This window comes from Pleurodeles waltl, chromosome 5 (assembly GCF_031143425.1).
Source record: "Pleurodeles waltl isolate 20211129_DDA chromosome 5, aPleWal1.hap1.20221129, whole genome shotgun sequence".
NCBI lineage: Eukaryota > Metazoa > Chordata > Amphibia > Caudata > Salamandridae > Pleurodeles > Pleurodeles waltl.
The window spans coordinates 1,410,938,664-1,410,965,077 of record NC_090444.1 but is presented as its reverse complement, the minus strand read 5'-3'; the positions used below and the strand labels follow the sequence as shown (position 1 = coordinate 1,410,965,077).

At 42.7% G+C, this 26,414-nt stretch overlaps 1 protein-coding gene across 1 annotated transcript in view; it reads right to left on the bottom strand.

The window, feature by feature from the left end:
* LOC138296504 (CD109 antigen-like) overlaps nt 1-26,414 on the bottom strand; it is a 363,929-nt gene that overhangs the window by 248,035 nt on the left and 89,480 nt on the right. Inside the window, exon 6 of the mRNA XM_069235675.1 lies at nt 8,474-8,513. Within this exon, the coding sequence (XP_069091776.1) occupies nt 8,474-8,513 (40 nt within the window). The remainder of the gene's footprint in view (nt 1-8,473; nt 8,514-26,414) is intronic.

Sequence of the window (26,414 nt, the reverse complement as noted above, 5' to 3'; positions counted from 1 at the left end):
CTATTATTCTGTTCCAGCACTGAACTCTATGAAACACTGTACAAATCAAGAGCATTATCCTAACACAACTAATGCACAAGAAAAAATAAAACAAAACAATTGCACTATCCTACCAGGGGTGGCTCCTCCACTAAGGCGGAGCAGCATCGCCCCACTGGATTTTAGAAAAAGGATTTTATGTTATAATCATTTTATTTTTCCTGGGAGAAGGGGTGGGTGAGGCTGGGCTTCAGGGATGGGGCTGGAGGAGGGCTATGCGCACTTTGCATATTCTCTACCCGGCTGTTTTGCACAGCCGAGTGGAGTACATGCACAGGCTCCCACTCCCAATCTGAGCGGTGAAGCAGGCTGCTCAAATGCTGCTATCATGCTGGTGACAGTGTTGTGATTGGCTGGGAGCCTGTGTGCAGTGCAGCCGGGAAGAGGATGGAGGGGAGACAAACACGTCTCCCCAAGAAGGTAAGTGTTTTTAAAGTCGCCACTGTAATCAACTAACTGCTAATACTGGGTTCCAGAGTAGCGTGCTACTCACAAAAAAAGCACTTCAGTGCCTCAATAGACATCATAAGCACTATATAAATACAGTTACTTTTACAAGCCATGAAGATGATTCCTATGATTGAATAATTTGATTCCTCTATGACCTCATAGGTTGTTAGAACAGTTACGCCTCTCAGTAAACAAAACTCGCTATTTGATGCATTGTGAAAGCGACTTTTGCAGACATCCTATGTTTAATTAATCATTATTTAAGTAGGGGTGCAGGCCTGCTAATATATCATGTGCCATGTTGTGTAATGAACTTTAGAAAACATCTTAAGTTTGTTACAAGGGCATCTGTGTACATAGTTAGTATTCTTTTTTAATCATAGCGAGCAGTACCATGCTCAAAAAGTTGTAATGTGCTAATGACATATTTTGGGAAAAAAAGGTCTCCCACATGACTCACAAGAACATTCAGCTTCAGTTCAAGTTCCCCATAGCAAGCATCTGGAAATGTTATTGTTTTTTTTTTACCTCAGCTTGCAGAACAATCATGCTTGTATGCACAGGGCCCACTAACATGAAATGTGACCCAGAGCTTGTCTCTGTGTTCTAGAGTCACACACTATGCACACCTACATGATATTATCAGATCACTATGCTGAGGACTGAGTGAAGTCTCAATAGGATTGTGTATGCAGCACAGGCTATATATTTATGGCTAGCAATTAGAGAGTTAGCTGCTGGTGTCTGTTTAAATTGGTGGCTTGTCACTGCCCTGCAAGGCGATCCTTTGCTTTATACATGTGGGATATGGTATGTTTACCTTATTATGTGGGTTGAGCATGGAGCTGTTGGAACCCAGAAATCCATTTTTGGATCTCTTGGATACAATTAGTACAGAAGAAGGAGGTTTGAGAGAGCTTGCTATACATCAATGTGGATTGCAGGGCACCTCAAAAACATTCATGATGTCTTTTGTGAGAGAGGCCCTAGGGTTGTAGAGGACATGAGAAAGTGGAACCTTGCCTCATTTCTGTTCAAGTCGTACCCAGAGGTGTCAACCAACAGATTAATCGGTAGCAGAGTAGGACGTTTTTCCATTGAAATTTATTTTGGTTGACATTATCCCCTCCTTCCTGCTGACAGTATAAGAAAGACTATGGTTTTACCAATCTGGGAGGAATACAAAGTCAGGATCTGGCAGATACAGTCCCCAATACGCCAATGTTTTCTGCAGATTTGTTCTACGTATTGTTCAGAATCCACCAGTCAAATGTGACAGATTTCTCATTGACCAATGGAGCCTCGCACATTCACTTACACTCTAGGGTTGGGGTTGTTGTTTAATAACTTCTCGTTGACAGGGATATGGAAGTTCTGCAGCCTGCAAGGAAGAACTAAATTGACACTTTTTTGATGGAAGGAGTCCTCTTATTGCTGAGAAGGAGTACTGGTGTTGCCTTTGCACAAATGTCAAGCTGTCTAAAAGAGGTGTGCCTGGAGGAGCTGTGCAGGAAGATAGGAATTTGGCCTGCTGAAGTCCAGAGAAGATCTGCGCTGCCAGGCTATGCAGTAAGGCCCTGTGACCCTGGACTTTCCTGCAGTGTGCCCTGTAGTGGAGGTATGTGCTTCCTGAAGCTGTGCTGGCATAAAAGCACTGGGCTTCTTTCCACACCCTGAAGGATTGCTCATAGCAGTCAGTAAGAACCATCATGAGCTATAAAGTGCAGTCCAGAATCAAGATTGCCTAAGATAACACAGTGCTAAGAATAATTGCAACAACAGTTAAGCCCAGGGAATTGAAAAAACAAGGAAGGTTTGGTGCTACATAGAAATCACAATTGCAATCAGCAGTTACTTCTGCTTCTCTATATTCACCAGTGCGACCCAGGGTAGGCTATTTTTCTTGTTTGGGTGGTGGGGTTGCATTTGAGCCAGAGGATACCTTCAGGAGCAGTTAAGCCACTCTCTGATTGCCAGCTCCGCCTCCTCCCCTCCCCACCCCTCCACTATAGACATGTGTCTGTGTATTGCAGCAGAGACAAAAGATAGCAGCATATTGAGCTGAGTCATGCCAGATTAGGAGAGGCAGGCCTTGTCCCAAGTTTCATGCACAGGCACACACCAGCAGGAGAGACATGGCCCATGCCCCTACAACCTCAGTCAGAAGAAGCAGGTTCCACTCACTTGAAATGTACCTTTTGTTCATTCCATGAGTGAAACATTGTGGGGAGAATACTAGACTTTGGGATATGTTTTCCTGTCCAAACAACTAGTCCAGATCTATCTTGGACATGGTTAACTGTGAGCCTCATAGGGTATCAGTATAATGCAACCGACTCTTCCACCGAAGGGCAATCTATTCTTGCCTACATTGACTGTATTCTTAAGACACCATTACCTAGAGGAGCAGCACAGATGAGCATGGGAGTGTTACTCCTTGCAGTGTTTACTTGCTGTGTACATTGTTGTTGCCCATTGTTGTTGCCCTCTAATCATAACATACAACTCAATACTGTACAACAGATAAATATATTTGTTTGCTTATAAGCAGAAGCACTGGCTGGACAATCATTTATACTGATTGTTGTTGCTTGTTTTATTAAGTTCCTACCTGACACCGCCTCCCTGACTCAGCCTCGGACTGCTCAGCTTTGTTACCCTGGGAGTCAAAGTGTACTTGGTGCTCAATTTTGGATTCAACAGTAATGTAAAGGCACAGGCCAAAAGTGGTAAAACCTTCCACTGTTGCAAATGGAGCTCAATAACCCATGAATGTCCTCAACTCCATAATTAGTTCCAATCAATGACATCATTAATTTTACCTTGCTAGCCTCTACTGTATAAGGTCTGAAATAGAGGAGCACGGTTATAAAAAATGTGCCTTGATAGCAACATGGCTAGCGAATTCTCCATCTATTCCATGTGTCTCCGGCCAGTTGATTACGAGCTACCAGTAGCTACCAAACCCCTTCAGAATAGCTCACAGCCTGTAGTTCATTTCTAAATAAGCACAGGATCACATTTTTCCTTTTAAAGTTAAGGGAAGGATGTGTTTAATTTACATTATTATCACCAGACTGCAGACAGGGAGACCTGAGAAGGAGCAGTGCTGCAGTCTGATTTATTACCCAGGGCACAGAGGTGAAGAATTGAAGCACTAAGGTATTTAACTCTTAAATGAAAGTCCTTTTCAGCTCAGTGTTGGAAGTGAGAACAAAATGATGTTTCTCAAGGTTTTTACATTGGAGAACATGAAAATGAAGGTACCTTATAATTAAGTTAACTTTTCATTTTAATTTTCTCAAATTATTTTTCAAAGTGTTACATTTACAAATAGCAGGCCTCTTGCCGGTAGAACACTGTGTAATATTTATAACTGAAAAATACAATCATTTTTTTAATGGGAGAAATTTAATGTGAGGAAACATGTTCCACATTATGAACATTTTTGTACTTTACATTTCTCTGATTTAAAAACATGGCTGTATGTTTGTGCCTTACTTGTAATGATGCCACATATGGTGAAACGTATGCCCTGTGCCACAAGTGCATATGACACCGGCTCTCAGTTACCAATACCCATATTTCTCATTCATATGCACACATGTTCATACATACCCAAATACCACACTCTCACTGACACATATGGCAGCCCTGTCACAGTGTCCCTAGTCAAAGTATTTTGTTCATACCATAGTATCTGGCTCTATGAACATTAGGCATAAAGTCACAAAAGTTTGGTGTGTGAGTGTTTGGTGATAATCCACAAGTTGTTTAGCTTTCGGTAGCTCACAATGGTTCTCACTGATCAGAAGTAGCTCTCGCTACAGAAAAGCTTGGAGACCCCGATCTATACTTTTTCAAGAATTTTTTGGACTTTGAATTATTGAACTGCTGAGGCACTAATTCCTAATTTTAGATTTTTTGAAACACATTGAAATAAATGTACTATTATTTCTCACCTATGTGAAAAAGAAAATCTCCAAAAAGGATTTAGTCATGCTCCTCTATCACTGGATATACATTCCATAGGGTTAATTATAAACGACAGTAGGTAGACATATAATGTAAGTAGCACTTAGTACACAGTGGAAAATGCGGTTCAGAATACAACATTTTCTGTGTTTGCATGCAAGTGCAAGACAACATTATGGAGCTAGACATACCACGCAAAGCATTTTCTGAAGTGTAAAACTATAGTGTACTTTAACAATCTTCTTTTACATTGAATAGTGCAGACAGTATTGATGGGCTCCAATAAAAAGAAAAGAAAAGAAACACAGGTGAGTTACAGATCACATGGTTTGCACTTTTTCATTGTTTGTGATTTTTATATCATGTAGCTATAATTTTGTTTGCTTTTTTAGAAAACGAGGAAACACATTGATTAAGCATTGCTCACATTCAAAGTTCTTATGCAGGAAGACAAAAATCAGAGCTGACCCTCAAACAATCCATTCGCACAACATAGTTGGATGGTGTTTCAAGAAGAAAAAACGTTGGAGAAAAATAATTTTATAATGCGGAAATAATATTGATGTGACAAAACACTGCTACTGGTGCTACTGCATAATGTGCTGAACATGTCGCATTTATTACTGTGACGTTTTGGGGATGTTTTTGGATTAAAGAAAAATATGAAAAGAATAAATAATTTTGCATTTAAACAGTGTTTTGGGATGCTCTCCAACATGAAGTTTTGAGAGCTGTAAACAACAAGTCCTCGGTATGCTCCTGTTCTTGTAATGCCCCTATCAATAGCCTCTTGACATGCTGCTCATCTCTAGCTTTGTGCTCTCATTCTATCTTGAGATACCAGAAACAAGTACTGTCAACAGGGTTTGATGAAAAATGTGCCACTGACATGGGCTAAAGCAACTTCCATTACCCTAACAGCATTGCAGTCTTTGGGTTCTGTGCATGTTGCATTTGTCAAGGGAGGGCTGTTCAGATGAGAGCAGGGGCTGGGATAGATGAGTGCACCAAAGAAATCAGCCACAGTTAACAGGAGTGAAAAGAGCAAGGAACTCTCAAGCTGCTGTAGTGTCGTAGGAGTTGGGAGCACTAGCACCACATGATTCAGGGTGGACTTGAAAAAGGAATTACGTAATCGATATGGGAGATGTTAGGGAGTGATCTCTAACGGTTATGAGATACTGAAAGCCAGCTGAATGTTGTACGCTAATGAGTAAAGACATTTGAGTATGAGCACCATGTGTGGTGTGTTTCTATGCATTCTACCGGGTGCTGGGAGGAACTGACAACTGTAAGAGCACATCACAAAAATTGGTAACTTGCAAAGCAGGTCAGAAGCAAACAGGAACAATATGTTGGGAAGGTGTACAAGAGCAAGGTAAAAGGCAGTGAGGCAGTTTTGATGATGACAGGATTAAAAACCTTACACATGTGGCCATCTCTAAACATGGTCTATATGCTGCATTCTGTTGCAACAGAGTCCATTCTGTCCTACAGAACAATGATAGCACATTTTGTACAAAAGCAGCTCATTAAAATAAAAAGGAGGCGACAACATTAGATAAAAAGCACCACTCCTAAAAATGTTTAAGATTTTAGCTTTATGCAGACTTGTCATACCAAAAAGTCTGAGGCAGCGAGCCTTTGAGCTTGCCCCTGAAAGCCACTGAGGCTTCCAATAGATGGTGGTCATCACTCGTTTCAGAGTACCCACAAAACGTTCTACAATACCATTGGCCTGAGGCCACAAGGGTGTTCTTCTCTGATGTTTAATATTAAGGCTGTTGAGAAATACCTGTAGGAAGGTATGCTATGGGACAACAGAACCTCCACAAATTTCTGAAATGAACTGGCACAGCCCTTTTTCTAGAGCTGCATTGTGTTGGTGAGCCCATTTTACAATGCCACATATCACACAGACACATGGGGGGTGATTCCGACCCTGGTGGTAAAAACCGCCAGGGCCGGGGTCCGCGGGAGCACCGCCAACAGGCTGGCGGTGCTCCTTTGGGCATTCTGACCGCGTCGGTACAGCCGCGGCCAGAAACGGAAAGTCGCGGTGTACCGCCGACTTTCCGCTGCCCAGGGGAATCCTCCATGGCGGCGCAGCTTGCTGCGCCGCCATGGGGATTCCGACCCCTATACCGCCATCCTGTTCCTGGCAGGATGGCGGTATGGGGTGTCGTGGGGATCCTGGGGGCCCCTGCAGTGCCCATGCCAATGGCATGGGCACTGCAGGGGCCCCCGTAAGAGGGCCCCACTTAGAATTTCAGTGTCTGCTTAGCAGACACTTAAATTCGCGACGGGTGCTACTGCACCCGTCGCACACCTTCCACTCCGCCGGCTCCATTCGGAGCCGGCTTCCTCGTGGAAGGGTGTTTCCCGCTGGGCTGGCGGGCGGCCTTTTGGCGGTCGCCCGCCAGCCCAGCGGGAAACCCAGAATGACCGCTGCGGTCTTGTGACCGCGGTACGGTCTTCTGGCGGTTCCCGCTTGGCGGCCGGCTCCCGCCGCCCGCCAAGCTTGGAATCACCCCCATGGTGTTTGGAGAGTTTACTGGAACTTACTATAATGCACTGAAGGGTTTGAAGGTGCATCTGATATATTGTATTACGCTTTTTCGCAAGTACCTCTGCCAGCAGTGGCTTCTCCGTAATGGCGGAGAAGCATCACACCCCTGCTCAAAGCAAGTAGATGAAAAATAAAATGGCAATGAAGCAATTTTATTATCACTTTATTTTTCACTGGCAACCTAGGCAAGTCTAGGGAGGGGCGGGCCTTCCTCTTGGACAGTGGCAGGAAGGAGGAGTGGTGGGCACTTATAAGTGTGCATGTCAGTATGGCCGGCTGTCTTAGGTTGGCCAAACAGACATGCACACTCATAGTTCTCCAACCCAGCTGTGTTGCAGAGCCGGTTGAGAAAAGGGACAGGCTCCCTGTTCCTGACCGAGCGTCCCACCAGCCCACTCTGGTGAATCCAGATGCTTCTCTCATTATTGTAATAGCATGAGAGCAGCATCTGGATTGGGTGGGGACTCTGACAGCCTGTGCCATCGGGAGCAGAGGAGCACCGAGATGGTTGGAAGCATCAACAGCAGCTAAGTCCTTTTTTAATTATTATTGCCCCCACCCCACCACTTTATTTGCAGTAGGTGCCACTGGCCTTTGCCAAAAGTCTGCGTCCGGTGCAATTAAACGTTGGTGCGCTGAATGCTAAGGCTTTGGTATGTAATGCACCACCAGACAACCCCTGCCGCTTTTTCCTGCATGTTCCTGCTTTTTCCCTTTGAGAAAGTTTTACCATACTCTTCCTCCGTCTTTCTCATTTGTGTATTTTTCATCTCTTGCACTCTGTCAATAATCGAAAAAATAAGTGCAGGTCCCCAGAAATAACTGCTGGTAAGTCCCACTGGCAACCACCAGTTCAAATTAAGCACTGCCTGTCCCATCTCCCTTTGTGCACAGCCTTAAAACCGACTGCCACCAAAGAAAACACTCTTTCCAAAATAAGATTAGCAAGCCCACAGCTAGTGCATTCATTTGGGCAAACAGCAAGTTGAAATGGCCCTGCTGTCATTAAGGCAAATCAGTGACTTTCTGGTTGAGGATAGGTTTTCATGCAAATAATTCTCAATACACAAATTATGTTTTGTTTGTTTTATGTCAAGAACAGGATTTTGATTCTGTTGGCAAACTAGGAAGGTGCTACCCTTGCCCCTTCCAAAGTGCCCATCCTTGGCCTAAGAACCAACACACAGAACTACGCAAAACGATCATTTTACAGGACTTGAAAAAAAGGACATTTGTTTCTTAACAGTACTGAACCAGTGTTTTAAGGCTTGCACGTGAATATATTTGTTGATATCCATGTGACACAATCCTCCCTGGTTGGCTTAAGGTCGTACTAAATATCGGCGCAAACCACAATGTTAAAGGTTTGCCATGTAAGCGACCTCCATTTTCAAGCTCAATCGAGTCAAATTCGTTTTACGAAAGTAAATTATCACTTACCAAAATCGGAAACAACAAATGTCTTTATGGTCTGAAAGTCCTAAAAGTGGAAAAAAACATCACATAAATGCGAGTCATTTTATTGAAAAACACAAAATAAATGAATATACTTTAGTTAGCCCAAGGTCAGTAGACATAATGTGCACAATCTGGAAATTCGTACATTAATCTGTGGCTGCACCGGGTTCTTAATACTTAGCATCGGTCTAGATTTTGAATGCAGAATTTAACTACTTTCTCTCACTCAGCTACTTTTAAGTGTTGCCATGTACAATAACAGGTGTTGGTGAGGTGTACAACTCTTGTTAGTCGCTGCATTGTGCTTTGAATCTATGTATGATCATTTTTGGTGTCTAGGCCACCCTGCTTGGATTTCACAGTAATGAAAAGGACATTAGGGTTCATAAATCAATTTTTACTAAAGCACTTCAAGCGACCACCAATACAGAGCAACTTTTCTACAACCGAATTACAAACAGCTTGATATACATAAGTACTGTGCTAAGAAATGGTGAAAAACCCACTTGGACAGTATCGTCAATCAAGTTCAACGTTTTGTTTATTGTATGAATAGACAAATACTTCTTTGGCACATAGATGTTCAATCAAGCTTCTTCGAAGTAACAGCCTCTTTGGCACATAGATGTTCAATCAAGCTTCTTCGAAGTAACAGCCAACACGTGTTTCGCCCCTTATTGCAGGTGAGCTAGGGCTTTCTCAAGGCTGTGAAAAATATGTGTAAAAGTATATATAGTAAGATGTAGTAAAATACAAGAAAAACTAAAGCTAGCGAAGGGTGCTACCAGGATGTGATGGTTGTTGAAACAAGCAAGTGAATAAATCAGCCTTATCTAGTTGTGCTCCCCAAATAGTGAGAAAGAAGAAATATTTAACAAAGCAAGCGCATAATAGACTCCTGAGAAGAATGTTGATGGAATTAGCTATTAGGACGAAAAAGATAAGATAAAAATAAGAGTGATCCATTGTAAGAACACCAAAAAATAGAATGAATATTTGGAAAAGTAACCCCATTAGTTAATACAAGGCTGACCAGTGAAAAAGAAGAACATGCTTTTAGTAAGAAATTAAACTAGTTGAGAAAGTAGAAAAAATTTAGAAAACATTTGGTAAGGAATAATCTAAATGAGTATAAAAATAAATTCGAAATGAATGCATACCAAATCATATAGGGTAAGAACATCCTCTGATACCAATATCAGTTCATATTGATCTAAATACAAAAATGTTCATAACGTTTAGGAAGACTAGTTAACACGAGTAGATGTGAAGTAAAGGTAATAATAGATATGAACAATCAATCATACCCCAAAGAAAAGTATTTGTAAGTCTGTATAAAGAAGTGTAGTATCTAACTCAAAACTATTCATCAAGACATTTAGAAGTGCAGCAGAGTCCAATATTGATTTGCTTATTACGAAATTCATAAATTGCAGGAAGCGTCAAAACAGTTCAAAAGTTAAAGAGACCGTCAGTTAAATTCAAAGGTACCACTAACGGAAAGGGACGGCGATGGGGGCAAAATTTGCGCCTCCATATGCATGCATTTTAATGGGGGCAGTAGAAAGAGAGTGGCTATGGAACGACAGGAATGAACATTTTTCCTCAAATATTATTTTCTGGGGAAGATATATTGACGATATACTGTTGATTTGGCAAGGACATAAGGATCTTTTGACCGAATTTCTACATTCCCTGGTACCCAACAGATGGGATATTGACATTACTTATCATATTTCAGATGTGCAGGTAGAATACTTAGACCTTCTAATTTACATCGACAATGACAAGTTGTATACAAAATTCTTCAGGAAACAGACAGCAGCTAATTCAATCTTACATGCATCCAGTTGTCATCCACCCAGCATAATCAGAAACATCCCACAAGGGGAGTTCAGACGTGCCAAAATTAACTGTACTGATTCCAGTGATTACACATATTTTTCATCACAAATAACGGACAGACTTATAGCGAGGGGATACAACCAAACGTCTCTTAATCTCTCTAAAGAAAAGTCTGGTGCTCTGGACCGAATCCAAATGATCAATAGCTCACACCGGCCTAAAGTGGATCCAACCATTCGGCTCATCACAGAATTTCACAATGGTCACCATCTTATTCGCAAACATCTTCAAAAACACTGGTACTTACTTCAAAATAACCTTTCCATTCATCAATTCCTTACCGCCCACCCACAAATAGGGGTTCGTCGAGCACCGAACCTCCGGGATAAACTCTGTCCATCGTTCTTTCGATCTAAACCTCCTGGAGTTAGCTTTCCACAACCAAAGGGGTTCTTTACTTGCACCAAATGTTCAGTTTGTAAACTTGGACTCAACAGATCTACTTTAATAAACCTTAACGGCAAGGATTTCAGGATCAATGACTTTGTTAACTGTGAGAGCATCAATGTTGTTTATTCAATTTGGTGTCCCTGCCAAAAAGCCTATATAGGTAGTACCATCCGACCTCTAAAAATTCGTATTCAAGAACACTACCGAAACATTCTTAAACTGGAATCGAAGGCACCTCTTGTGGAACATTACAAAACATTTCATCTCCATGAATGACAATTTACCTTCTGTGGCCTCAAACGAATCACCTCGTCCCCTAGGAGAGGAAATTTACATCTACGTCTACGTCAAGAAGAAAGTCGAATCATCATCCATCACAATACAGTGCATCAAGGTTTAAACCAGGATCATGAATGGCATTACTGGCTGTTATAATCTGATGCATGTTTACTTTCATTATTGTTTACTTCCAATTTTTGTTCCTCATGCTATTATAATTCTTTTCCCCCCTCGCCTTTGTATTTTCTCTTTTCTGTTTTTCTGTTTTGTATATATTGCTGGTCCCAACCATTTTTTTCTTCGTTGGCTATATGTTGTCTATATGCCTTTTTATTATAAGAACATGTCTCTTTTAATTATCGATTTTTCATAGAAATATTTTTCCTTTCATTTTCATATTTCCTCTTCTCCTTCCTTTTCCCTATTTCTTATTAACATTTCCTTCACTTTCTATTTCATTTACTTTTTCTCTTTCTATTTTTTCTTTTTTTCCCTACCTGTTTTTCTCTAAGTCATTTTGACTTACTTTGTACCCTATTGTTTTTCTCTTTTTTACTTTTTTCCTTTTTCTTTGACCATCTACATAATAGTATTCACAAGTGCCATAATACTGATACCACACAACCATATTTTTAGAAGCTTTCTTTTCCCCCCCTTTCTCTTCCTCCTGTTTTTCTAATCTTTTCCCTTTTTCTTTTCTTCATCTGTCCTCTTCCTTGCCTCTAATTCGGCATCTCCACGCTTAAAGTATGTGAGACGGGCTTTTCCTGCCCTCTTAAAAATGGCGGCAACCTTTCTTCATGATTCTTAGATCCCGTCAGTCCTTCCTCTGTTTCTACTTCCCAGATCAGAGGAAGGACCAACAGACTTTAAAACGCGGGGACTTTCATCACGTACTCGAGATTTACCGCGGGACGCGATGGAAAAGCACTTTGCATTTTGAGCGCGGTAAGAATCATCTTTATAAACCGCTTGCCCGTATTTTTAAATCTAAAGGCCAACTTAGAGTCACCTTCTCTGTCTTCAAGTAACATTTGTCTGGTTTAGGCACTATTTTATTTTCGTCTTGGCAGTCTAATGTTAAATTACTGCATTCTCATAATTTTCTTCATACAGGTTTTGTATTATTACTGTGCATCAAGTCTATTTGTAATGAGTGTATTTCACATCGTGAAATGGAGATTGGGCGAACGTTTCCCCGCAGCCGTGTAATAGATGTTTGTTTAGTGGCTCTCATTTAGGTTTCTATTGAGCTCACTGTCATGTGTCTTGGATTTTTCCGTTAGTGGTACCTTTGAATTTAACTGACGGTCTCTTTAACTTTTGAACTGTTTTGACGCTTCCTGCAATTTATTAATTTCATAATAAGCAAATTAATATTGGACTCTGCTGCACTTCTAAATGTCTTGATGAATAGTTTTGAGTTAGATTCTACACTTCTTTATACAGACTTACAAATACTTTTCTTTGGGGTATGATTGATTGTTCATATCTATTATTACCTTTACTTTACATCTACTCATGTTAACTAGTCTTCCTAAACGTTATGGACATTTTTGTATTTAGATCAATATGAACTGATATTTGTATCAGAGGATGTTCTTACCCTATATGATTAGGTATGCATTCATTTCGAATTTATTTTTATACTCATTTAGATTATTCCTTACCAAATTTTTTCTAAATTTTTTCTACTTTCTCAACTAGTTTAATTTCTTACTAAAAGCATGTTCTTCTTTTTCACTGGTCAGCCTTGTATTAACTAAGGGGGTTACTTTTCCAAATATTCATTCTATTTTTTGGTGTTCTTACAATGGATCACTCTTATTTTTATCTTATCTTTTTCGTCCTAATAGCTAATTCCATCAACATTCTTCTCAGGAGTCTATTATGCGCTTGCTTTGTTAAATATTTCTTCTTTCTCACTATTTGGGGAGCACAACTAGATAAGGCTGATTTATTCACTTGCTTGTTTCAACAACCATCACATCCTGGTAGCACCCTTCGCTAGCTTTAGTTTTTCTTGTATTTTACTACATCTTACTATATATACTTTTACACATATTTTTCACAGCCTTGAGAAAGCCCTAGCTCACCTGCAATAAGGGGCGAAACACGTGTTGGCTGTTACTTCGAAGAAGCTTGATTGAACATCTATGTGCCAAAGAGGCTGTTACTTCGAAGAAGCTTGATTGAACATCTATGTGCCAAAGAAGTATTTGTCTATTCATACAATAAACAAAACATTGAACTTGATTGACGATACTGTCCAAGTGGGTTTTTCACCATTTCTTAGCACAGTACTTCTACATGAGGAGGGTTAGGGCACAGGCCCTTCGGTGATTAACTCCCACAATCTTATATAACAGCATTTTTCACAGGAAGTTTCCTCGTTTGGACCCTCGTACCTCTGATATACATAAGTAACTGATGCATTTTAACCATAGTTCTCCAATAGTTTTTCGCAAGAATCCAATTAGTTTTGTCTATTTTACTTTTACATACATCATTGACTGCTAAACTTCTATATCTTAAGGAACACAAGGATTTTAGCAAATTAGTTACCAATCAACTAGAAATGAGCACTTTGAATTAAGACTTTTCTGCTATAATCCGTGTTTGTCATTTTTGCGGTTGCTGCGCTTTGAATGGTTTGCCAAGATTCTTATTTTGTTTTAACCAGAAATTGACCTTGTTTATCTTGCAATCCTAATTAAATACCTTCCAAAAATTAATGATAATCCCATAATGTGTTTCTTTCAAAACGCTTCATTAAGTTTTTGCAAGAAAGTACAGGGCATCATAGACAAAACAAGAATGAAAGTATATGCTATGAATGTACAATGATTTGCGTCTAGCATAGAATAAAGAGTGTCTGCAGGACAGGGCAATCCAATGTTCTCAGGTAAGCAAAGCACCAAATTATTAACTGAATAACGAGAGTTTGGGAAAGTTCACTGCCATATGTAGGTCTCCAAGCAAGGCATGATGATGACGATGGGACCTTGTAGTGTAGAGTAGAATTCGACTATGCACATCGTGTTCAGTAGCTAATTTAAAAGAGACCAGAGTACATATAGGTAAACACAATACTGAGGCCATAGGGTGAGAACGACGAAGGTAAGAAGATACAGAGTGGGGAGGAAAAGAAAGAGCTCAGTCTGTGGAGTACTGGTAGAGGTAAGGAAGGAGTATATGTATGTAGGGTAGAATTAAATGTATGCCTAATAGAGATGCTCAATCAATCATCTGCACAGTATTCTAGGCAAAATAAAGGTTTGCATTCTTCCTTGTTACAAGATAAGATGCACATCGTTCAAAATTATGATAAATTTGGACATGCGAAGTATGCTAACCCCATAATAACGCTAATCCCATAATAATCCATGCACGGTTTTGTAAATGATACAAATTCTACAATTCTACAATACATTTCTCCTGAAGAAACTATATTGTTAGAAATGGGGTCAATAGTTGGCCGAGCTATACACCCTTGTCCAAATATGGAGCACAATCATAGTCAGGGTAAGTCACAACACAATCCAAATTATTCTGTGCCCACCCCCTGGTACCTTGGCACTGAGCAGTCAGGCTTAATTTGGAAGGCATTGTGTAAAGTATTTGTGCAATAAATCATACGTAACACAGTGAAAACACCACAAAAATACACCACACAGGTTTAGAAAAATAGATAATATTTATCTGAATAAAATTAGATCAAAATGACAAAGATCCAATAAGCACAAGTTGAAATATCACTTTTAAAAGGGTTAAAAGAGTCTCAATCATTAGAAATTAACAGTTGTCTCTTTGTTACACACAGTACCTGGTATGCATCAAAAATAACAACCGCAGAGGAGGAGATGCGTGGAAAAATTAAGTGTTGCATAAGATTTTCCGACGCTGCACAGAAGATGCATCGTTTCTTTCCACTCTGCAAAGGGTTTGCATCGTTTTTCAGCACGTAGTCTTGGTTCCTCACTGCGATGTGGGGATATTTTGACAGTCAGAGACGATGTGTTGAAAATCCTTGATGTGCTGTAAGAAGGCACAGGCGCTGCGTCGATTCGGTAGGCAATGTGTAAAATTTTCCATCACAAGGTAGGTGCCTCGTGGAATTTCCAGTCGGGAAGTCGGGGCTGCATTGTTCCGGTCGGCTGTTTGGTGATTTCTCAGCCGTAATGCAGGCTTTGAGTCGATTTCTGCAGGTGTTGCATCGATTTTCGATGCACAAGGAATTTCTTGAAGAGGTGAAGTCTTTGTTGGCCCTGAGACTTCAGAAACAGGACGAAAGCTCAATCCAAGCCCTTGGCCAGCAGGGCAGCAGGGCAGCAGTCCTTCTCAGCAAAGCAGTCCAGATGAGTCCTTTGGGCAGCCAGGCAGCTCCTTACAGGGCACAGGTGTAGGTCCAGAAGTGTCTGAGCTGGTGGGGTCAGAGACCCAGTTTATATACCCAAAAATGCAGCTGAAGTGGGGGAGACTTCAAAGAGTGGTTTTGGAGTGCACAAGTTCCCCTTTCAGCCCAGTCCTGTCTGCCAGGGTCCCAGTGGGGGGTTATCAGTCCATTGTGTGAGGGCAGGCCATTGGCCTTTGAAATGTAAGTGTCATGCCCTCTACCCTTCCAGCCCAGGAAGAACCATTCAGTATGTAGATGAATGCAGATGTGACTGAGTGTCCTGTGTTTGTGGTTGTATGGGTGAAATGCACCAGGGAGCTGTCAACCAGCCCAGACCAGACGTTGATTGGAGACAGGATGTAAAGCACAGATGGTTTTAAGTGCAGAGAAATGCTCACTTTCTAAAAGTGGCATTTCTAAAATAGTAATATTAAATCCAACCTCACCAATAAGCAGGATTTTCTATTACCATTCGGGCCATACTAAATATGACCTGGTTACCCCTTTCAGATCAGAATCTACCACTCAAAAAGTATATCAGGGCAGTCCTGATGCTAGTCTATGAAAGGAGCAGGCCTCACAGTAGTAGAAAATGAATTTAGGCGTTTTTCACTACCAGGACATATAAAACACATATGTACATGTCCTGCCTTTTACCTACATAGCAGTCTGCCCTATGGATTACCTAAAGCCTACCTTAGGGGGTGACTTATATGTAGAAAAAGGTAGGTTTAAGGCTTGGCAAGTACTTCTAAATGCCAAGTTGAAGTGGCAGTGAAACTGCACACAAAGGCCTTGCAGTGGCAGGCCTGAGACATGGTTAAGGGGCTACTTATGTGGGTGGCACAATCAGTGCTGGAGACCCACTAGTAGCATTTTATTTACAGGCCCTGGGCACATGTAGTGCACTTTATTAGGGACTTACAAGTAAAGTAAATATGCCAATTGACATATGAGCCAATGTTACCATGTATTGAGGGAGAGAGCACATGCACTTTAGCACTGGTTAGCAGTGGTAAATTGTCTGGAGCCCTAAAGCCAGAAAACGTGAAGTTAGAAAAAGAAGAGGAGGAAGTCAAAAAGTTTAGGGTGACCCTTCAGAAAGGCTATTTTGCAACATATATGATACAACCTCCTGGTCACAGAACTTCTGTACCAAACAATTCAAGGTGGGGTGATGTCAGAAAGAACCTGTATGTTTCTGCATCTATGCTCCTGCCCCAGCGTCCACAAATCATTCAATACCTACATTCCAGAGCCTCAGGGCGGATAGGGAGAAAATGTAAGTGGAGACATCTGTGGTTCCAAGGGGAACCCTTGGAACCACACCAAACTTCAAAGGAACCATCTAGTATAACTAGGGGTACTCAACATCTGCAAGGCAGAGTAACCTTTATGGTGACATGGGACCAGTGATGCTGGAAGGCAAAGGGCACACTGCCAGAGAAATATGTTGTGCCCAGGAGAATAACTGTCTGAGGAGGGGATCTGCGCTCCCCTTCCTGCTTAGAGACTGGCCTTGGGCTGATTGCATGCTGCTATGTAGTATCCCAAAGGGTAACTCTCTAAGAGCAGGTTGGTTGACCCCTGTTCTCTGAAGAGGTCTCAGGGACAAAGAACTCCTGAGAGGGATTTACATCGATGATCGGTATGATCTAGAGTAGTGCCCTCTGCAGCATCTACATCGTATGCTGGACTTCACCTAGCAGCAGCGGTATAAGCGTGACCTAAGTATTGTGTCTGGAGACCCGAATTGCCTGGTGCGGAACTTGCCAGGGACTGCCAGTACTTCGGTTGAGGAGCCCTGCATCATGGATACCACGGCACGCCGAAACGTCTTGTTGGTGTATACAGGATCACTCAGTGTGGGACCCCACGGAGCCTGCTATAGTCGAGTGTGTCACCTTTCTCTCATGTGAGCCTTGGCTGCATGCTCATTTTGTGTGATGTCCTGTTCCTTGGTTTCAACCCTCAGAGGTGGGGGTATAACCTGAGTTGTACTGTACTTAGCCTCGTATGGCACGACTGAACTTGCACTGAAGTGTGTGACCAGGGAGTCTGAACAGACTACAAGTCATTGTGTACTAGACAGTGTGCCTCATTCCAGAGAGGTACAGAAACCAAGTTCTGAGTGTGACCAGAGGGTGTAGTGCGACTCAAGTCATTGTGTGCTAAACTTTGTGCCTCTGAGAGGGGTGCAGGATTTACATCCTTTTGAGGGAGAGTCTGGGAGGGTCTGGTGCAGTTCAAGTCATCACACACCAGATGGGTGCCTCTGTCCGAGAAGGTACAATCTTGGGAACTGGCTAGTGAATAATCATAAGGTCAGGGTGACTCAGATCAGAAGACCCATGACGTGGTGCCTCTTTTTTGTGGAGGTACAGCACTGAGCACTTTTCACATGGATTTGAAACCATCTGGTGTCACTTGAGTCTTCGTGCTCCAGATGTTGGATTTCCTGGTACAGCAGGTGCAGGGCTAGTAACTTGTCGTGTGCAACTGGAAGTGTTGAGGGCAACTCACGTCAACAAGCCCTGATGGCGCCTCTCCAATCCGGAGGTGTTGAAATTGGTAACTATTTGGTAACACTGAACTATCTGGTGGACTGAGCACCTCAATGTCTAGCAGCAGCCCCAGTGACTCTCCACCTGTGCTTTGCAAACCTCTGAGTAAACCTTCAATGGGGAGCCTGAACGTCTCCTCATTAATTGTTTACCAGCTGTTGTCTTTCCTTTCCTGCACATTGACACTGGAACCCTGAGACTTACTTGCGAGCAACCCAGTAACCAGGGAATATTTGATGCTATGTTTGGTTCTTGGAGGGGCTGGATAGCTAAAGCTAGTTGGTGAGGGGTGGTTAGGGATCAAGTGTGCTTGCAAACACAGTGGCCTCCACTATCTGGGCATCAAGGCACCGCATTAGGGTGCCAGGAGAGAATGGATATGAGTGAGTGTGTGCATGCACTGGCTAATACTCGTGGTACAGCATGACGGGGCAGTGTGGATGTGAAGGAGTGTGGGTGAATGCGAAGGCAATACTTTGGTGCTGCTGATCACGTTTATCCTGTCAGGGAATTCTTACAGTTGTCATTACATCTTATTAGTGAGGCTTCCGCCACAGTGCTACGCAAAAGTGGTGTAACCCTTCTATGTACATTTTGCTGCTAACGTTAGGAAATGGGGTGCACCCTAAATTCACATGTTACACTGATTGTGGGGAATTTGCTGAAAAGATTTTGCACCTTATGTTGGAGTGGAGAGGGAATGTACTGTTTTCCTCATGTGTACATACAGTAGTAGTGTTCAACAGTTAGGCCTCATATAAATGCTCCCATTGCAAATTGAGGCCTAGACGCAGAGTTACATTATACCCGTACTGTGTTGACAAGGTGTGTGTTGAATACAATCTTTTTATACATACACTGTGTGTGAAGTCTCATTTGTGCAGCACAGCGTGGTTGTAGAGGGGAAGAGCTGTGTCTTTGCTTTGCACATTGTCTCTGTGATAAGCCTGGCTGCTCTGTGCCAAGCTACCCAAGAGTAAGCACAGGTTATACAGTAAAATTAATCACCCACCCTTGATGCTAATGGCGGGTTCTGCCTAGCTAAGGTCCTGCCTCAGCCAACCCGAACGTGCCACCTCCAACAGTTGTGCAAGAGCTTAGAGGTTTATGCAAACAATTCTACATCACAATCTTTGTGCACCAAAACACCTAGTGTACCAGCAGGTATGCAAGTTGTGCTGCCTATAAAGTTAGATCAAATCTAGAAGTATAAACTTAACAGGAATAAAAAACAAATGAATACGTGATTGAAACATTATAGAAAAGGTGATCGCAGACTAAGTTATGCTGTTACAGCTGTCCTGTCCAGTCTATCGTTCCTAGAGATACTCTGAATGGATTGTTTCTCCCGCCTACTAGATTTAGAGGAACATGGCAAAAGGTGTAAAAGATAGGTGGTCTTGCAGTTTGTGGCTGAAACGGAAGGCTCTATTTTAATTGGCACATTTTGTAACTTTGAAAACAACTTTAAACTCTCCCCCCCATGGGAAAATGCTTCACAAATAAAAAAGTTGGCTGTTCCCCATCTGAAATGTTACTTGCAAAAACTGATTTGCTGTTCTCTCTCAACCATTACACTTGAGTACCTTCCAATGTACTGGATTGAATTTTCTCCCATTGTAAATGTTGCCCTCTCTCTGGATATTGAAAAGTATATTAATGCATCCCTCTTTGAATACTAGGCTAGACCTCAGAGAAAGACCTCTGCATTTTAAGAATGTCTACACTCCAAAATGGGCAAGCGCTTCAAGAAGAAATTTAATAAAAACAGGGCCAAACTTTCCTCTGTAATAATTTGTTGCAAAACTTCCAGTGACGACCTGGATTGCCATATCTATTACTACAGATTCTATAAGCCATTTTCAGATTCCTTGTAGTAGATTTTAATCTCCAGCTACTTTTCATTGAGTGGTGGGGTCTAAATAACCACCCCCAATTGTACAGAGCATGCAAATCAAGATTGTCTTAATCTAAGAACAGATAAGGGTAAGCCCCCAACCTCAAGCAAATTTAAAATAAAATAGGGCCTAACGAGATAATTGAAACAGTATTGTGTTTAAAAAACACAGGTTAAGAAGGAAAAGACATGAAATATTTCAATAGGGCTTGCTGTGTTAAGCAAGGCTGACCCTCTCCAGGGCTGTTGATTTCACACTAAAGGTGATAGACATTTCAGAAAATGCAATATCACAGGTTCTCTCATTTTTCATATTGTTTTAATTTTTTAACCTCTTTGTTCTCCAAGAGGAAAGACGAGCTACAGATGTTTCCATTCAGAGCTATTACTCAGGTTAGTGCCAGAGAGACGTACAGGTTTGGGAAGGAGACAGGTTAAACAAATCTTACAGGTTAGGGTTCCAGCATGCATTAGTAGTAAACATTAAATATGGATGTAGATTTGAAAATATGGTCATTTTGTTTCTGAGACATTAACTCTTTAGTCTATGTAAATAACATTTTGTTAGAAAATATTAGCTTTTCATTTTGAAAAAATGAATTGAATTGATACAAAAAAGTGATATTTTTCATTAAAACATAATTTTGCCCAGAAATATCAGCTATTCCTGAATTTATGTTTGATGTCCAGACCTCAGTTTGTCATTTCCATCAAGCCTTGACATGTACCGTTGCCACAAATCACTGGATTCTGATGTCAATGCCTTTATATCCCCTTTGTGTACCATGGATGTTCACAATAAGATAAGTATTACCACCATAAGCCAGAGAAGCACAAAAGCCATTGACCACTAACATGCTATAAAAACACACAACATTTCAAAAATTGTTAACATTATGCCATGATGAACATCTCAGTAGTAGCCACCATCATAGCACTGATGCCTACAACATGCCAAGACTAGAGATGTCATAAACTCATATTTGAACGTCATCATGCCATGAACACCCAGACCCACAATACATGAATAATTAAAATCATTAAGCCAAGGCTCATATTATTCCAGTAGTGGGGACAAAAACCACTAACACACCAGAGCAACAAGTAAGATATTTACCTACAACACATTCAGGATTTTGATTCTCCTGTTGACTACTGGTCCATCTTGGCTTACCCCACCACTCCTGTTCTAGCCAAAAAGCAGGCCCGGTGTCATAACAAAACTGGTATTGGCTTCCTACGGCTCGTAATATAGCCAATCAACATGCCATACAGTGATTAGCTGAATTATAGGACCTGCTCTAATACTGTTGATGTAAATCTATAATGCATTGTATTCTTCTGTGATCTGGTGTATCAATACTTTCGCTTCCTCTAAAAAAAATCCCCAGAGTCACCCCCACCTGTTCTAATAAGCTGATGCAGATAAATGAAATGCACATCAAAAATTCAACATTCAACTGTGGTAGTGTGTCCTTTCTTCGCTCAAATGATTGTACACTTTCCAGAAGAAACACACACAGCCAACACCCCCCTTCCTTCTGTTTCATATCCTTACCAAAACGCAGTCTCATGATAATCCTGAACCATTTGCCTTTATTTCAATGCCTTTAACAGCTCCCTTTGGATCAGCCTTGCTCACCTTAAGGAATGCTCCCCTTCTCCCTGCGCTATCTTCTTTCATTTACATTTGTGGGTTGGGGGGGGGAATGCTGCTTTTCCCATTTCTCATCATGTTTTATCTCCATCTTTGTATATTCCATTCTTCCTGGCTTCTACACTTTCATCATTAACTCACAAATGAAGTGTTATGTTTGACTCTACTCTACCTTTCTTTTTTACAACTCAATTTCTTTCACCTGAATATTCCAGATCTACAGCATCATTGAACATGTCACTTTCTTATTTTTCAATCAGCAAAGGCCCTTAGCGTCTTTCAATCTCTTTAACTCTTAATTTTTTCACCCTCCTTCAATAAGTACTGGTTTATTGCTGGAGGCTTCTCTTTTAATCTTGCTTTCCTCTTGGGTTTTTCATCATGTATATCCATGAACTCTTTCCTACACATTGATTGTGAGGGTTTGTACTAGTGGTGGGTGAAATAAATTCTGTAAATGTTTCCACTGAAATATATCTGAAATCTCCACAAAACATGTTTGGGAGGCTGACTGCATGAAAATTGAGCCCTTAGGTACAAATATCACACAATATATCTGCTCATTGTATTGGACCGTTGCCTTCGTGATATTTTCTACTCTAACCTTTTCTATGCAGAAATGACATGAAAAGCATAAGCAATACCAGAATTATGTGAAATATTCAAAACTTACATTTTTGCACTTGCCACAGTTTGCTGAGCATCTAACTTCACTTTGCTTAATGGAGAAGATTGGAAAATGTTATCAGTCTTTGATGGGAAAATGTATTTTCCTAGAACATTATCTTGCTAAGTTTAATACAAGTTTTGTCACTATTCATCTTTCTAGAACTTTGAATACTGAAATTCTTAGAGATTGCGAAGCTTTAAAATATAATTTCATGAAATGGTTAGTGAAAAAACAGCACAACATTCCCCTCTAGGTATGATTTGCTCCCTAATGAGTTCCTTTTTCCAGGGTGGGCAGAAAAGCCCCTAGACACCAGGGATTTTTTGTTTTTTTGTTTTTTGTTTTCTTTTATGTTTAGGGAGCGACCCCTTAAGCAAGGGTCGCTCCCTGGGGGGGGGCAAATTTTTCTAGGCCATTTCTGCCCTGCCCCCGGGTGGGCAGAAACCACTAGACACCAGGGATTTTTTTTGGGGGGGGGAAATTAACATAAGGGAAGCGGCCCCTTGGGCAAGGGCTGCTCCCCAGGGGGGCAAACAATTTTTAGGCCATTTCTGCCCCCCCTAATTAGGCCGATCTGCTTGGGGGGGGGGGCAGAAAATCCCCTAGACACCATGGATTTTTTTTTCTTTTATGTTTAGGGAGGGATCCCTTCAGCAAGTGACGCTCCCTGGGGCCAAATTGTTTCTAGGCCATTTCTGACCCCCTAGGGGCAGATCGGCCTAATATAATTGGGCCGATCTACCCCCGGGGGGGCAGAAACCACTAGACACCAGGGATTGGTGTGTGTGTATGTGTTTTGTTTGGGGGGCTGCCCCTTGGGCAAGGGTCGCACCCCATGGGGGCACATTACTGTTGGTCATATCTGCCCCCCTTGGGGGCAGATCGGCCTAATTTTGGAAGGCCCCTCTGCCCCCAAGGGGGGCAGAATGCTCCCCAGAGACCAGGGAAGATTTTTTTTACAAATAAGATGGTGGGGGTATGCCCATACCCCCACCCCAAATAAATGGGGCCAAAGTTGTTCTCCACGTTAGTGGGCAGATGGAGCTATTACCCCCGATCCACACCGCAGGGGGGCAGAAAGTCTACTAGATGTCATGGAATTAAGAAAAACAAAAAATAGTGGAGTGGTGGCTACCAACCAGTATGGGCCTGGTTATGCCCCCACCCCAACTGAAGGGGGTAACAGTCTTTCAGCTTTCCCTCGCACAATCAAATCAAATCATTAACATTTATAAAGCGCGCTACTCACCCGTGCGGGTCTCAAGGCGCTAGGGGGGAAAAAAGGGGGGGTTATCGCTGCTCGAACAGCCAAGTCTTTAGGAGTCTCCGGAAAGCGGAGTGGTCCTGGGTGGTCCTGAGGCTGGTGGGGAGGGAGTTCCAGGTCTTGGCCGCCAGGAAGGAGAAAGATCTCCCACCCGCCGTGGAGCGGCGGGTGCGAGGGACGGCAGCAAGTGCGAGGCCAGCGGAGCGGAGGGGGCGGGTGGGGACGTAGAAGCTGAGGCGTCTGTTGAGGTATTCCGGTCCCTTGTTGTGGAGGGCTTTGTGTGCGTGGGTGAGAAGACGGAGTGTGATCCTTTTGCTGACTGGGAGCCAATGCAGGTGTCTCAGGTGTGCGGAGATGTGGCTGTTGCGGGGTACGTCGAGGATGAGGCGGGCCGAGGCGTTTTGGATGCGTTGCAGGCGGTTTTGGAGTTTGGCGGTGGTCCCGGCGTAGAGGGTGTTGCCGTAGTCCAGGCGACTCGTGACAAGGGCGTGGGTCACGGTTTTTCTGGTGTCGGCGGGGATCCAGCGGAAGATCTTGCGGAGCATGCGGAGAGTGAGGAAGCAGGCGGAGGACACGGCGTTGACTTGCTTGGTCATGGTGAGAAGAGGGTCCAAGATGAAGCCGAGGTTGCGGGCGTGGTCTGCGGGGGTCGGTGCGGTGCCGAGGGCCGTGGGCCACCAGGAGTCATCCCAGGCGGACGGGGTGTTGCCGAGGATGAGGACTTCCGTTTTTTCAGAGTTCAGCTTTAGGCGGCTGAGCCTCATCCAATCTGCGACGTCCTTCATACCCTCTTGTAGGTTGGTCTTGGCGCTGGCGGGGTCGTTGGTGAGGGAGAGTACAAGTTGGGTGTCGTCGGCGTAGGAGGTGATGATGATGTCGTGCTTGCGTACGATGTCGGCGAGGGGGCTCATGTAGACATTGAAGAGTGTCGGGCTGAGCGATGAGCCTTGAGGTACGCCGCAGATGATCTTGGTGGGTTCTGAGCGAAACGGAGGGAGGTAAACTCTTTGGGAGCGGTTAGCGAGGAAGGAGGCGATCCAGTCCAGGGCCTGGCCTTGGATCCCGGTGGAGCGTAGGCGGGTGATTAGGGTGCGGTGACAGACGGTGTCAAAGGCAGCCGAGAGGTCGAGGAGAATGAGGGCGACTGTTTCACCGTTGTCCATCAGGGAAACATTTGATCCCACGGCAAGCAAGAAGACTGATTATTTTGGGTTTTAGTTTTACATTTGGGCCATGAGAGCTTGGTAACTCTCAAAATCGTCCAACTTGGGATGGTGAGGGCTGCACTTTTTTTACTTTGGGATGCTGCCATGTAGAAAAATTCACAAGACCCAGACACATCTGAAAACTAAACATCTGGTTGATTCCAGGGTGGTTTGCTTCACATGCACCCCGCACCATTTTCTTATCCACAATGCCCTGCAAACCTCCAACTTTGCTGAAAATCACACATTTTTCCAACATTTTTGTGATGGAACCTGTCGGACTCCACAAAATTCCTACCACCCAACATTGTCCCATCTATACTGATAAAAATTCTGCTGCATTTGTCAGCCTAAATATTTTTTTTTTCAAACTGCCCTTTTGGACCCGCTTTGGTTCCCCCTCAATTTCGACATGTTTTTGGCTCTTCCCTGTCACAGGCACTTGGCCCACCTACACAAGTGAGGTATCATTTTTACTGGGAGACTGAGAGGAACCTTGGGTGGTAGGAATTTGTTCCCGGTGCAGTTATCCCACACAGAAATGTGGGAAAAAAGTGATTTTTTAGCTAAATTTGAAGTTTGCTGAGGATTCTAGGTAAGAAATCATTGGGGGATCCACGCAAGTCACACCTCCCTGGACTCCCTCAGGTGTCTAGTTTTCAGAAACGTCTGGGTTTGGTAGGATTCCCTAGATTGCTGCTGAGCCCAGGACCAAAAACGGAGGTTGCCCCCATCCCAAAAACAGATATTTTTGTATTTGATGATTTTGATGTGTCCAGATAGTGCTTTGGGGCATTTCCTGTCGCGGGCACTAGGCCTACCCACACATGAGAGGTATAATTTTTATTGGGAGACTTGGGGGAATGCTGTGTGGAAGGACATTTGTGGCTCCTCTCAGATTCCAGAACTTTCTGTCACCGAAATGTGAGGAGAAAGTGTTTTTTTAGGCAAATTTTGAGGTTTGCAAAGGATTCTGGGTAGCAGAACCTGGCGAGAGCCCCACAAGTCAACCCATCTTGGATTCTCCTAGGTGTCTAGTTTTCAAAACTATACAGGTTTGGTAGGTTTCCCTAGGTGCTGGTTGAGCTAGAGGCCAAAATCCACTGGTAGGCACCTTGCAAAAAACACCTCTGTTTTCTTTGGGAAAATGTGATGTGTCCACGTTGTGTTTTGGGGCATTTCTTGTTGTGGGCACTAGGCCTACCCACACAAGTGAGGTATCATTTTTATTGGGAAACTTGGGGGAACGCTGGGTGGAAGGAAATTTGTGGCTCCCCTCAGATTCCAGAACTTTCTGTCACCGAAATGTGAGGAGAAAGTATTTTTTAGCCTAATTTTGAAGTTTGCAAAGGATTCTGGGTAACAGAATCTGATCAGAGCCCCACAAGTCACCCCATCTTGGATTCCCCTAGGTATATAGTTTTCAAAAATGCACAGGTTTGGTAGGTTTATCTAGATGATGGCTGACCTAGAGGCCAAAACCCACAGGAAGGCACTTTGCAAAAAACACCTCTGTTTTCTTTGGGAAAATGTGATGTGTCCACGTTGTGTTTTGGGGCATTTCCTGTGGCGGGCGCTAGGCCTACCCACACAAGTGAGGTATAATTTTTATTGGGAGACTTGGGGGAACGCTGGGTGGAAGGACATTTGTGGGTCTTCTCAGAATCCAGAACTTTCTGTCACCGAAATGTTAGGA